The 14,042-nt window shown below is 27.1% G+C and overlaps 1 protein-coding gene across 6 annotated transcripts in view; it reads left to right on the forward strand.

Moving 5' to 3' along the window:
* Window positions 1-14,042, forward strand: part of LOC129913267 (dual specificity calcium/calmodulin-dependent 3',5'-cyclic nucleotide phosphodiesterase 1) — a 499,680-nt gene that overhangs the window by 427,787 nt on the left and 57,851 nt on the right. For 3 of the 6 annotated variants that reach the window (XM_055991869.1, XM_055991857.1, XM_055991885.1), the window contains 3 exons: window positions 3,621-4,236; window positions 10,225-10,338; window positions 10,916-10,981. In XM_055991869.1, the coding sequence (XP_055847844.1) occupies window positions 3,621-4,236; window positions 10,225-10,338; window positions 10,916-10,981 (796 nt within the window). The remainder of the gene's footprint in view (window positions 1-3,620; window positions 4,237-10,224; window positions 10,339-10,915; window positions 10,982-14,042) is intronic. The other 3 variants (XM_055991865.1, XM_055991877.1, XM_055991895.1) reach the window with 1 other exon arrangement.

The following is a 14,042-nucleotide window of genomic DNA, read 5'->3' on the forward strand; positions in this document are numbered from 1 at the left end:
CTGGATTTAACAGGTGACTCATTTCGATTCATAAGTGAAAACTGCTGCTCGCATCGATGAAGTGCTTCCAAACATACAAATGATTTCATATGCCAATTCTCGAGTGTTCTCAAATCTGCTTGTTAGATACTTGTAAAATTCAGGTATCCCAGCTTCATCGAATTTATATCTTTAAACGGAGCCACACTGGATTTCGATTAGCTCCATTTGCAAATGATTACGTACTGATTCTATATTTATAAACCCGTCTCAAAAAGAGATTAAAAAAGGATGGATTTTTCGGGACAAAGTAGCGAAAATATTTGCATTGGTGTTCATTTAAGAAAAAAGTAGCGACTGCAAGTCGACTGGAAATCTAATTTTCGGTTGCTTGGAAGTCGACTTAAATATTTTGTACAAATAAACAAATTCAGAGCTTATTCCCGAAAATTCACTTAGGATGAAACAAATCGTATGGAACTTTTTCACTGCTTTCCCATTGGTCAAACTGCACTCCAATACTAAATACAGCAAAAAATAGCTTGTTTTCAATACAAAAAATGTTTGTTTACCTTTTCACCCATCAAGAACTCATATAAGCTGGAAATTCTCCATTGCGACATAAATAGCAAAAAGTTAAAATCTCTGCAGTGAACATCGTGTTGAAATGGAGAAATTCAAAACAATTTTATTGGATTCCCCGGTTTGTTCGTGTTCATTAGAGACATTTAAATTTTATTTTATAACTAAAATTAAATGTAAAAATTGAAAATGCAAGTTGTACCTAAATTAAGCTTGGGCCGCACAAATATACGATGTGGGCCGCATGTGGCCCGCGGGCCGCAAGTTTGACATGCCTGCTGTAAATAATGGTGCAATGCCAAAGTTTCTGAACTTGGCTTGATTTGTGCAACAATGTTCTTAAACAAAGTTCTTCCTCTTTGAGATTTTTTGTTTGCATTTTTTACATGAATTTGAAAATTATATTAAAAAAAAGGGCTTGAATAAATCAAACGCAAAATCAAAAGTATTGAGAAAAATTCTATTGAGAGTATTTTAAGCTACTGTTCCCTTTGGAGTTCAATACAGTCACATAAATTATACGGAGTTTTAATTTAATCCAGCAGTTTGCTTTTGTTTAATTTGATTGAATTTAAGAAAACATACACGCTTAAGCCACACGTACTTAATTGAAGATTTTTTATTTTTTTTTTATTTTAATTTTTCTTAAATTTCATAAGTTAATTGATGCCAAAAGATTGTCTAGGAAATTCAAGGAAAAAAAATATATGGGAGTGAGGGACAATCTTCTATCGTTCAAGCGATAGATGCAATTTTCTTATTAATTGACTTCAAACACAATAAAAAATATTTGAGCACAACGGCAACATCTACAATATTAAAGAATGATAATTGAACTCAGATTTTTGAAAAAAAAACTATTGACAAAATTTTAACATGTGGTTTTTAAAACTTTTTCGTAATATAAAATGCATTTATTTTTCAATTTTTTAGGCCACATTTATTATGATTTGAAATTATAAAAGGAAATGGCAATATGTATTACGGTTTATGAAAAAAAAATTAAAAAGTATTTCATTTTCGAAGAGCTTTTTTTAATAGAAGTTTTGAAAAAAAATTTAACTTATTTTTTTTTTTAAGTTCAACATCTAAATATAAAGTTATTTTTTATTTATTCAATAGCCCTTATTGTTGAAAGTTAAATAGCAAAAGTTTAAAATTCTTATTTGCCAAAATCTTTGAGAAAATGAATGCAAAAATTCAGTTTTCATCAAATAAACCCATTGAAATTGAAGTAATTTTTAATTTTTTTTCAAAAGTGTGATATATATATTACCTTTTCTGCTTCATATTCAACTGATAATATTTATGGCCAAAATTTTTTTTTATATATTCATATTTAATTAGAAAAAAATTGGAAAAAAGTCATTTTAAATTTTTTTTTTAACATTTTATTTTAAATTCTGAGTTTGAGGACCACTTTTTCAAAAACTCTTCATTAAATTTAGTGGATTTAAATTTAAGAGAAAAGAATGAGCTTCTGGCTTTTTAAAAATGTATTTTAAAATATTGTAGGTGTTGCCGTTGTTTTCAAAATATTTTTTTTGTGTTTGAAGTCAGATTGTGAGAAAATTGCATTTATCGCTTAATAGATGCACATAGGAGTATTTACCAATTTTACGCGGACAAAATTATTTTTCCGGTTTATCTTCATCAACAAGGTAAAAGCTTGTATTTAGTACTGGAATAAAGTGTTCTAAGTGTTGATTTCGATGAAAACATTTTTCTTCCTAAACCACTTTTTGATCAAACAAAAAAGTGTCAAGAATGGATCTCTCTCTATGGTTTGTTAAAACGCTTATAAATGCAGTTCTATTAATGGTATCGCCAAGATAAAGGTCTTAAAATTTAGGAAAAATCATAAGGATTCAGGTTCTGTAATTCAAGAAGTTGAATCTTTAAAAAAAAACTTAAAATATGGATGCTGAATACAAGGTAACCATTTTTCAAAACCTAAAACCTTTAAGAAGGGCAAATGCGTCGCAGTTGCACTTATTTTTTGCAGATTCAATTAGATAAGAGTTTAACCTTTAGAAAACATTAAATTTTATCATTAATTTTATCTTTGGGCTGAAAACTTTGAACTTTAGACCGCTGCTGTTAGTCACCTGAAGTGATAATCAATTTTTAAACTATAAGAAAACGCTAAGCAAGTTATCTACTTTTAGTAGGATGTTGATTTTTTACGCTTGGATCAGTTTAAAATTTCGTGTTTTGACCGCCTAAATTGACTAAATACCCCTATGTGCGATGGAAGATTGTCCCTTACTCCCTTATACTTTTTTTCCTTAAATTACCTAGAGAATGTTTTGCTATCATTTGTTTTATGAAATTTAAGCAAAAAAAATTAATTTTAATTTTAAAAAACAATACGGCAACATCGGCAGTTTTTAATCTATAGACTTTAAAGTATTTTTAATTACCTACGTTTGAAAAAAAAAATCGTCAAAACCAGAGCTGTTCGGCCGGGTTCCCTAATAATTAGCTTTAGTTACTCTACTACCTATTAAAAGTAAGATTCAATTTATTTTAATGCAACATTTTCAACAACTACTTTCACTAAATTTTGAATTTTTCAGTGTTTACCTTGAGGTATTCTGATGAGTTCCAATCTTTATAGGGATTCAAAAACAATACATTGCTCTAAACACTAAGATTTAATGATGATGTGGTTTTCTGAACCTCACAGTCAAATAATTTTTGTATCAACTGTGTATTATTTTTCATGGACCACTGTGTCATAAATTCAAAACAAAAGCTGTACTAAATTGAGCAGTAATTGTTTTTTAATTGAAAAAGTTAATGAATTCAAGTACCTACCTACTTGAGGTTAACAATTGAAAAAGCATTTCATAAGACATTTTCTTTTTCAAGATCTTGAATCAGGAACCACATTATATTTTTCATTCTAAACTGCAGTGTTGATTCTGTTATTACGGTAGTACAACAAGATTATGCCATCCTTCCCCACTACACCTTAAAAATGTTTATAAATATACTTAACTTTGTAATTAACCATTTCTAACATTTAACCTTTTTTTAAATTTATTTACTTTCAGAACAAGGATCTCTAACAATAGTACGTCGCTCAAATAGTCGCAAGGGTAACTTGGGCTTCCAAGGTGATCCGCAACAATATCAATTACAATCTCCAAGTCAAACAACAACACCAGCTGATAATAATTCGTCGATTTGTGCAACTCCATGCGGCGATTATCCATCATCATCATCAGCAACAACACCGAATCGAGGAGATTGTAATAATTCTAGTAATTTTGGACAATCCTTGCCGACACCTAGTAATTTAAGTTCATATTTGGGCACAAGTAATAGTGATCATAATAATCAGTTGGATATATCCGAACCATTACAACAGACTGCTGCTGCTATATTGCAACAAGACCAACAACAACAACAACAGCAATCTTTGATCCACCTGCAGCAATATTCAAGAATGCAAACACTGCAACAACAACAATCGACGAATACCACCACCACCACTGTAGCTATCAGCGGCAATATGTCACCGACAATGCGTAGCGGCGGTGTTATGTCACCAGTGACAGTCGTCGGTAGTGACAATGGCGGCGGAAGCGGTAACGATTCGGTTGATTTGGCGACGGAACATTTACCTGCCGTCGATACACCGGATGCCTGCGATAAGGCTGCAGTGAGGTAAGTTTTTGAGAGAGTTTTTTACCAGTAACATGTAATTATTAAAGTTTGCGTGTCCAGCAACAGTTATTAAATTGCCAATTTACATTATTTGCTTATGCAAACTTGCCTAAAGGTACTCATGGAACTTTAAGCGACTTTTAAGCTTAAAAAGCACAAAAGTATCATTCATTCATGTTAACACGGTCATTTACTTTTTTTAACTCTTCTTCAGCAAAAGTACCTTAAATGTTAACTGAACTGTTACCTTGTTAAATGTCAGAGGTCACTTATCACTTTGATATATCACAGTTACTCATTTGTAACACCATCTACTTCAACTCTTACATATTATATCCGAAATGCGTGTGTTTGGAGTAAGTTAAAATCTCAATCAGTTTACTTTGATTTATTAAATGTGTCAAGGACGAGCGAGATATAAATTGTTGTTCACAATAAACGAGACTGAAATTCAGAATGTCTGGGGTTCTCTCTGGGATAAATTGGTTAGTAGGTAGTGGGTATCCTTGAGCGAAATGGATTCTCGATGCTTTAATAATATCTCTCCATTTGTAACTTACTTGAGATTGATTACGAAATACTGATACGTATCTTGTTAGTGAATATATACTTTTACGTAGATATATAAATATTTAATGAGAATAAGAAAAATTATCGTCTCTGCTGGCAGAGAAGAAAATGATAATGAAAAAATCAAGGCGACAAATTTTATCTTGAAGCTCTCTTTAGTTACCCATTTGAATTAGTTTAATGAGGTTTTTTTTTGTGCTGACCATTAATTGTGTAAATGCTTTGTGTGATATTTAAAAAGACATTTTCAATTTAAAACTTTATAACAAAAGAGATTAAGAACGATGATAGGATTTTTTTTTTGTAAGTTGTTGTTTTTCCTGTTTAAAGAAAAATTTTGAAATCTTGTTTTGATTAGGCTAAATGTTTTCTATTATCTCTATTAAAGTTACCAAGCTGAGGAAATATAATTCGTGAACTTTATCTGTTTTCCGATATAAAGAAAATTTGATTGAAAAAAAATGGGACACTGTGGTGTATACCACATTACTTGCGGTAGTAATTTTTATTATATTTATATTTTTTTTTATACAAAATAAAGTATTAAACATTAAAGCACTATCTTTTTATTAATAAGTAATCATAAATTCTTTATTTTTATATAAAACACGTGTTTTTTCATTTTTCCATTTTATAAAATGTTTAATATGCTTCCATTTAATAATATTACTAATGTTGTCAATATTTGTTAATTGAGATAATATTTGTTTTCTAGTTAATTCTAATCTATTTTCTTCAATAAATCTATCAAATAAATTTTCAATTTGTGTATCTAGGTCTTTTAAAATTATTTCATCTTCAATAACAATTAATTCTTTAGGTATAAAAGGTTTTAAATCATACATACTATTTAATTTATTTTTTATGATGTCGTTAATGTAATCATAAGGCTTATTTATATTTTCAATAACTAATTTAACTAATTCTTCTAAATATTTATAATGAATTTTTACCATTTCTTTTGATTTTTTATCTTTAAAAGCTTCTAATAAATCATTTAAAATAGCTTCCACTTTAGTGGCGTTAAAAACTTTTTCAAAGAAACAATAATAAAATCTATTCTCTACTGTATTATTACTATTATAGTTAGCTAATCTCTGATTTCCATTCGTAGTCATACCTATTTTAAAAGTATTTAATTGAGCATAAGACCTTGATGTAGCTATATAAATAAATCCATTTTTACTTTTAGTTTTTATATTATCAATAACATTTCTTAAATTGGAGTTAATTCTATTAGCTCTTTCTAATTGACCATCTTTGTCCTTCTTAATTTTTTCAATTTCTTCAGTGTGCGTTTTTTCTTTAATATATTCTGAATAATCATTTAATAATTCTTCTAAATGCATGTAATATTCTCTAATATCGTTTGCTACTTTGTTTTTGGAACGCATAATTAAGCATTTAAAACTTTTCCAAGAAAGCATAATCCATTTAATATTTTTTTCGTCATTTACATATTGCAAATCATTTTGAATACTTCTATTATACATTTTTGATTTTTTTTGTTTTAATTTTTCATAACTTATTTCTACAATTTCAATATTATTATGCTTTAAAGAACGTTTTAATTTTATTTTGAATTTTGTATATTCTTCCGGGGAAGGTACCGAAGTAACCAAACCATTATATATAAATTTTAAAATATTATATGTTATTAAAATATCTTTTTTCCTATACAAGGGATACCATATGTCTTTAAAAAATTCACCGATCTGTAAATTATATTGTTTTGTTTTAATAAATTCGAATATATCCATTTTGGGTTCTCTAAAATCATTAATAATAAAATCATAAAATTGTTTATGATCATCATCATTTTCATTTAATAAAGTTAGTAATTTTTCTTTGTCTACATATTTTTCATTTTCTGATAAGGGTTCATATTCATAATTTAAAATTTTATAAATATCTTCCATATTAAATTTACTATCTTTATATGTAAAATGATGATCATTATATTTAATTTTATGCCTCATTATTCCAAAAAAGAAATTGTTTTCTTTAATGTTATTTTTGTACAAAAAGTTTTTATTAATATATTTAAGTTTTCAAATAATAAATTGTATTTGTATATTTATTTTGAAATTCAACTCAATCTATTAGATCGATAGCAAATTTTGATATTTTTAATTTTGGCAAATTTCTTGCTGCCGTCTTGCTTCTTCGTTTACCTTTTCTTGAGTGTCTTCCTTTAGGACTAATATATAATTCCAAAAGTTCTCCGTTAATCCAAAGATACAGCAACTATTAAAAATGTCCTCAATACTTTTATATAGTTCACAAAATTCGCTTTAAAAATTACATACGTATGTACTTTATCACTATGTGGGCATGGGTTGACCTTAAAGTTCTTTTCAATCGTTCGTCTTATTCCAACAACAAACGTTCTATTATTAATTTATATTCCAAAAAAAATACAGGAAACAGGCCTTCCCACCAAATTATCGTAAGCGCCAAATTCAATAATGATTCATAAACAACATTGTAATTGTAATTTTCCAACATCAACAATTGCTTCAAGAATATAATTATATCAAATTGTCTTATTGAATTATTTGAGGTTTTTTTTAATACACAAGAAAAAGTATCTTAAAAATCGATTTACTCAATTTTTTTTATGACTTGTTGTTTAGAAATGAATATGAAAAATAATTAAAAAAGCTCTTTTTTTTATGTATATGTATTAAAAAATTTATTGACTGCTGTCGTTGCTGCTGCTGCTGCTTGTATCTCCGTTGAATGTTGATCGTCGAAAGAGAAATATCGTTGTGCAAGCTGCACTATTTAACGAGTGTTAGCACAAAATCAAATGAATAAAATACACTAATGAACAAAATTAATAATTAAAATAGAGTAGCTCAAATTTAAAGTAAGTTATACAATGTTTGGTTGCAAATTGTTGAAGATAACTTTTAATAGTCAAGAGTGTTGAGAAAAAAATAATTCAAATGAGAAAAGAATCAGTAAACATTAAACATAAATACAAAAAAAAAGTTTATGAGCGTGGTTTTTAGTATTTTTTTCAGACTAGTTTTATTAATATTAAAATCAAACAGATTAGTATTCAAATTTACAAGCTTACACATGCGAGTTAAGGGCACATGCATACCATAATTAGTACGGTGTTGGGGTAATTTTATTAAATCTAAGCTACGAATGTTATAACCACCTCTTCGGTAGTTAAAATTAATAGAATTAAGCAGATCAGGGCCATCAATTACACCCGTTATAAGTTGATGAATAAATACAAGGTCGTTATTAACTCTCCTTTGAGACAAGGTTTGGATCTGCAGTAGGTTGATTCGATGCTCATAGGAAGGAAGGTTAAAAGGGTCCGTCCATGGTAAGCCTTTTAAGGCAAAACGAATAAAATTACGTTGGACTGATTCTATTCTTTCTATATGGATGCTGTAAAAAGGTGTCCAAACTTGAGATGCGTATTCTAAGTGGGGGCGAACTAAGCAGTTGTAAAGATACTTTTTTATTTTATTCAATTATAAATTACATATTGTTGATGAAGACCAAAAAACTTATTGACGAAGTCTGATGGTTTTTGTTTATAAATTTAAAAATAAAACCAAGAAATCACGGCTTAAAAATAAGCAAGAACAAGAATGAATTTAAGTTTAATAAGGTAAAATAAACTCGCTATTTAAACTCGTCCTAACGCGAAGTAGAAAAAAAATGTTTGCCTACGGGAGCATCAATTTTAACGAGTGAAAATATAAAATTCACGTGAATTTTTTCTTCCCATTCGCGTTTGGAATTCGAGATATTTATTCTCAAATTTTTTGAAAGATGCAATAAAATGAAAGATTAGTAGGAGGTATTAAATATCAACACATCAACAGGGTTGTAAGAATATTAAGAAAAAAATATTTATTGCAACTGAAAAAATTTGCATTAGGTAAATAAAAACTTTAATTGCAATTGAAAAACATTTACATAAACAAAAAATATTTATTAAAAATAAAAAAGTTTTCCATTACAAATTAAAAAAAAAAATATTTATTGCAAATAAAAAAAAATTCTTTAAAAAAAATGTTATTTTTTGCATTGAAAACAAAAATATTTATTGCAAATAAAAAATTTTGCATTAAAAAAAATATTTTTGTAACTGAAAAAATATTTGCATTGAAAATAAAATTCAGTGCAAAATGTGTCATTAATTTTTTTTTCGTAATATACGTCGAATATTTTACTACTTTGGCTATTTGACCAAACCTTAGGTAGCTGTTTCAACTATAATATTGAACCTAATGTTAGGCCAAATGGTCACAAATTTTGCATCGTTTTTTTTTAATGCAGAAAGTTTTTTGTTAACAATAAAATTGTTTTGTACTTCAGAAAATTTTTTATTTGCAATAAAATTGTTTTTTAATGCAAAATATGTTTATTTGCAATAAAAATTTTATTTTCAATGCAGATATTTTTCAATTGCAACAAAGTTTTTTTAATGCAAATTTTTTTGTATTTGCAAATAATATTTTTATTTAATGCAAATTTTTTTTATTTGTTTATTTGGAATGGAAAACAATGCATTAAAAAAATTATTTTATACTTGCCTAAATATCAATATGCTACAAGCGTTTATTTTTGAAAAAAAAAAAACATTCAAAATAACGGTGGTTTAAACCTCCGGGTTCTGAATCCTTCCAAAAAATTCAGAGTTTACTCAGAATAAACGCTCTAATGAAAAACTATGTCTAAACTGGTTTAGGACTTATCTCTTTTCAAGACAAATTATTATGATCTTGAAGTTTTTGTCCAAAGGCCATTCTTTGTCTAGGATTTAAAAAAATCTGTAAACATTTTGCAAATCAAATGGCTCCTATTTCAGTTTTTCTTGAGTTTTAATCCTTATTTTGTTCCATTTAAAGTCAAGATGCAAAACTTTTTGTTAAAGAATGACCGACCGACAGTATGAAGAAATACACTTTTTTGACAAAACACAATAAAATAAGTTAAATAATTATAATATGTATTAATTAATTTTCAAAAAAATTTCACCATCGCTATTTCGAATGATAATTCTGTGAAGGAATTATTGTTTGGATTTGTTGTTTTAAAGTATTTGTAAGGCATTCCAAAACCTATTTTTCTGATAATTAAATTTGTTTGCATTACTTTTAAGCGAATTCTAGTCAGGTTACGCTTAAATGATATTCATTTTACAGCTTAAAGTTGCTTTACTAATAAAACGTACCTACCACAAAAAATTAAATTCATGTTTAATAAATTTATATGCTGTTGAATTGTATTTAAAAAATAATATAAAATAATAGTTGACTGGGGCGTATACGTACTTTTTTATATTGGTTCCTATAATTATGCTTTTTACACATTTTTAAATTATTGCAAGAAGATTTCTTATTTTGTTTTAAATAGACTTTAATATCTTATTTTATTTTTCAGACTCCGGTGTCTCCTGCGCCTACTTCAAACTGGAGAAATTTCAGCAGAAATTTTACAAAAAAATCTACACTATGCCGCTCGTGTCCTCGAAGCAGTTTTTATAGATGAAACAAAGTAAGTGTCATTTGCCTGCATGCAATATGCTTTTATATAAATCTATATTTATTTTAAATGTTTTATTATATTATATAAATATGTTAATATTTAATGAGAGATTTATCGTCAAGAAGATATTTGTTTCAGAAAAGAAAAGTTTAAGGAATTATTTTATTTATTTTTGTGAGAGGTTCTCTTTTATAAATAAAAATAACTTGATAAATATTTTGTATTAAAGCAAAAAAAAATACAATAATTATTGTCAATATAGAAAAAGAAATCCAATTGGATGGAGTGGTGAGATTAGGAATATACCAACATTGTTTTTTAATTCACTGTCATTTTCTGGTAAATGTTTAAAAAAAATCTCTATATTTCCTTCTATCCAAACTTTCTTCTACTTCTTCTTCAAACCTTCAAACTTTCTTTCACCTTTTTTATGTATAAAATAAAAATCTCTAATTTTTTTCTCACATTTTGTATGTTAATTTTTTAATTCCGCTTTGGTGTTGAACAAATCTAATTGATGTATTTATGTTTTTTTGTATTTTTTTTTTTTTTTCAAAATTATTCAAAAAAAAAAACTATATTCCAGAAGTCCCTCCATTTTAATTACTCGTGAAAAACCAATATCGGGTCAAAATTCCGTTGAAAATAAAGAGTAAGTGTAGTAAACCTGTTTTTGGTTTTGTTTCTATTTTGGACAATGCGTAGTTAAATTTTAGAAAATTTCAAATCAGTATTTTTTTATAAAACCAAAACATTCATTTAAATTTTTTGTCAAATCATAAATACTCACTAAACTCATTTTTCACTACATTTTTACCATAACCTTTTGCGTCAGTATTTGTTATTTTTTTCACCAATTGTAATGGTGGAAAATGAGAAGACGCAAGGTTGTTGAAAAAAAAAAAACTACTGATCTGTCAAAAACTTGTATTCTAGTCCCCGAAAACCCCAATTAGAATTTTGTTAAATTTGATGTTGTAAATTTTTTTGAATTAGAGAAAAATTCAAAGTATAAATGCTTGGAACGCATAGATGAATTTTTTGAAAATTAGAACCCCTAAATTCTTTACCCCTACATTGTAGTTGACAATAATTTAGAATTCTCATTTTCTCATCATCTATCATTTTTTAATAAGTATTTATAAAGATTGCTCATTTTAAGTCATGTTCTAAAGAATTTTTTTTTTACAAGAATTCGCAATTTTTTAGGGTAGGATAGGCATGTAAAGAAATCCTTAAATTTTAATTCAGACTTGCATATTTTTTAAAATTTAAGCTAAAATTTAATAATAGGAAAATTTCAATACATAGTTTTTTTTTTTAAATATTGGTGTTTAGACATTTTTTTAAAATAGATTTCATTTTTGGTATCTTGATGTAAAATTTTAAGACTTTATAAAATTTCTCCTAAGAAAATTAAGCATTTTCTTGCTGTTTCTTAAGGTTAATTTAAGGTTTAAGTTTCTTCTAAACCCTTCTTTTTTATTTTATGTTAATTTAAGCTGTTGTTAATTTTTAAAGTAGAAAAAAGATAAAAGTTAACAGATGTAGATTGTAGAATAGGTCCTGCTGAAGAAATGATTTACTTATTTACTAATATTTTTGTACTTAATATTATGCCTGTAGCTCGTCAAAACGAACCGTTTTCTTTGTTAAAGATTTAAACGCGTTCAGAAATTAGCTTTAAATCTATTTAAAATGAGTTTAAAATTAGTTGCAAATTAGTAACAACTTTGGGTTTCATTAAACCTTCGAAATAATTTTCATAAGCGACCAATGCAGAGTAATATACATATTGATGGAATCAAATAGTTTAAGGAAAAATAAATTACTGCGCCGTCCTGTAGGCTTTGATAAAGCTTCAAATCTTGAGCTACAAGTACAATTTTGTTTACTTTTGCTTGCAAAGTAGCTAAAATATTGTATATTATATAATATTAAGTAATTAATTTTGGAGTTTGCGTTAGGGAGACTTTAAGAATATTCCTACTCAAACTTTCCAGTATCCTCCTTCTTTAACTATCGCATTGATGAAGGACATTTTTAAATTTTAATAAATTTTATTTTATAAAATAAAAAAAAAAAGTTTTGTAAATGTTGAAAATGTGACTTGGAACCAACTTCCTTTTATTTTATTTTTACGAAATGAAATAATTTGATATTAATTCAAAAATTACTATCGCCAAAGCGATAGTTACATAACAGGAGCATAGGACATAGTTCCTAAGAATCAATTCGACATGTACCGTTACGTTTTATTTATTCTGCCCATCCCAATTCAGGACTTGCCGGTACAGTAGCCAGGAAGACTATGAAGACGTTGTTCCATAGAACTGTGCTTAGCAAGCAGTCTCCTAAAAGACGATAACTTTACCAACTTAAAGCTATTTGGTTACTGTGTTTTTGTCTTTCCACCTTCTGTGGTTCAATGTCTTTCCACCTTCCTCATCTAGTGTTCTGTTAAATTTCTTAATCAGACACTACAAATCAAAACCGTAGAAGTCTTCAAATGGACCTTGTTTTTTCATGTCCATACGCTTCTCTCAGACTGAACATTACTCGAGTTATGAGGATGTTGGCCTATGAATTTCGGACTTGTTTCAAAAAATTACAGCAGTAATCCTGAAAACAAAAATTGAGGTGGGATTTGAACCTCTTGCGTCCGTCGCACTCACCATTGCCCCTTGGGATACTTTAGTCACTTAATCTGTCAAAATTTAATGACATTACAACTGAAGATAGGTATGCCTTTAACTTTCTCTCAAACAGGGTTGTAAAAAATCATTTTTTTAATGCATTTGTTTTCATTACAAATTAAAAATTGTTGCAAATAAAAAAATTGCATTGAAAAAAAAAATATTTATTGTAACTATTAAAAATTTTTATTGCAACTGAAAAATATTTGCATTAAAAAAAATATTTATTAAAACTAAAAACATTTTGCATTAAAAAAAAAATGTTATTGCAACCGAAAAATATTTGGATTGAAAATACAATTTTTATTGCAAACAAAAATATTTTCCATAAAAAAAAAATTATTGCAAATAAAAAATTTTATGCATTTAAAACAAAAATTCAATGCAAAATGTGTGCATTAAATATTTTTTCGAATTTCTTACAATTTTGACTATTTGATCACACATTAGTTATGTCAACTTTAACATTGAACCTATGGTCTGGTCAAATAGTCAAAACTTAAGAAATTCGACGAATATTAAAAAAAAAATATTTAATGCACACATTTTGCATTGAATTTTTCCAGAGCAGACATTTTTTTATTTACTTTGATTAAAATTAAATGACATTTTTACTTCTTTAATCTTTCATTTTATGACTTCTTTCGTTTCAATTTGTATACAATTAATCTTTGTTTAGCTAAATTTTATTCTATTAATTGAAAACTAAAAACTAGAACCCTATTTAGTTCTTGCGAATTCTTGTAAACTATTTCTTCATTTTTTTATTTTTCTCCACTCACAAAACTTTTAAACATTTTCATAATTCCATTTATAAATTTATCTTTTAACTCGTTTTTGAACTTTGTACCTACTATTTTCTATATAAAACTTTTTTCTGCATCATAACAAAAAAAAAATGTCAAAAATTAAAGTTATTCCATTAAACTTTTCAACCATCGCATCACCAAAACTCCGGTTGAATTTCATTTTATAAGAAAAAAACAAAAAAGTCATAAACAAAACAAAATAACCCCC

This window comes from Episyrphus balteatus, chromosome 1 (genome assembly GCF_945859705.1).
Source record: "Episyrphus balteatus chromosome 1, idEpiBalt1.1, whole genome shotgun sequence".
Classification (NCBI taxonomy): Eukaryota; Metazoa; Arthropoda; class Insecta; order Diptera; family Syrphidae; genus Episyrphus; species Episyrphus balteatus.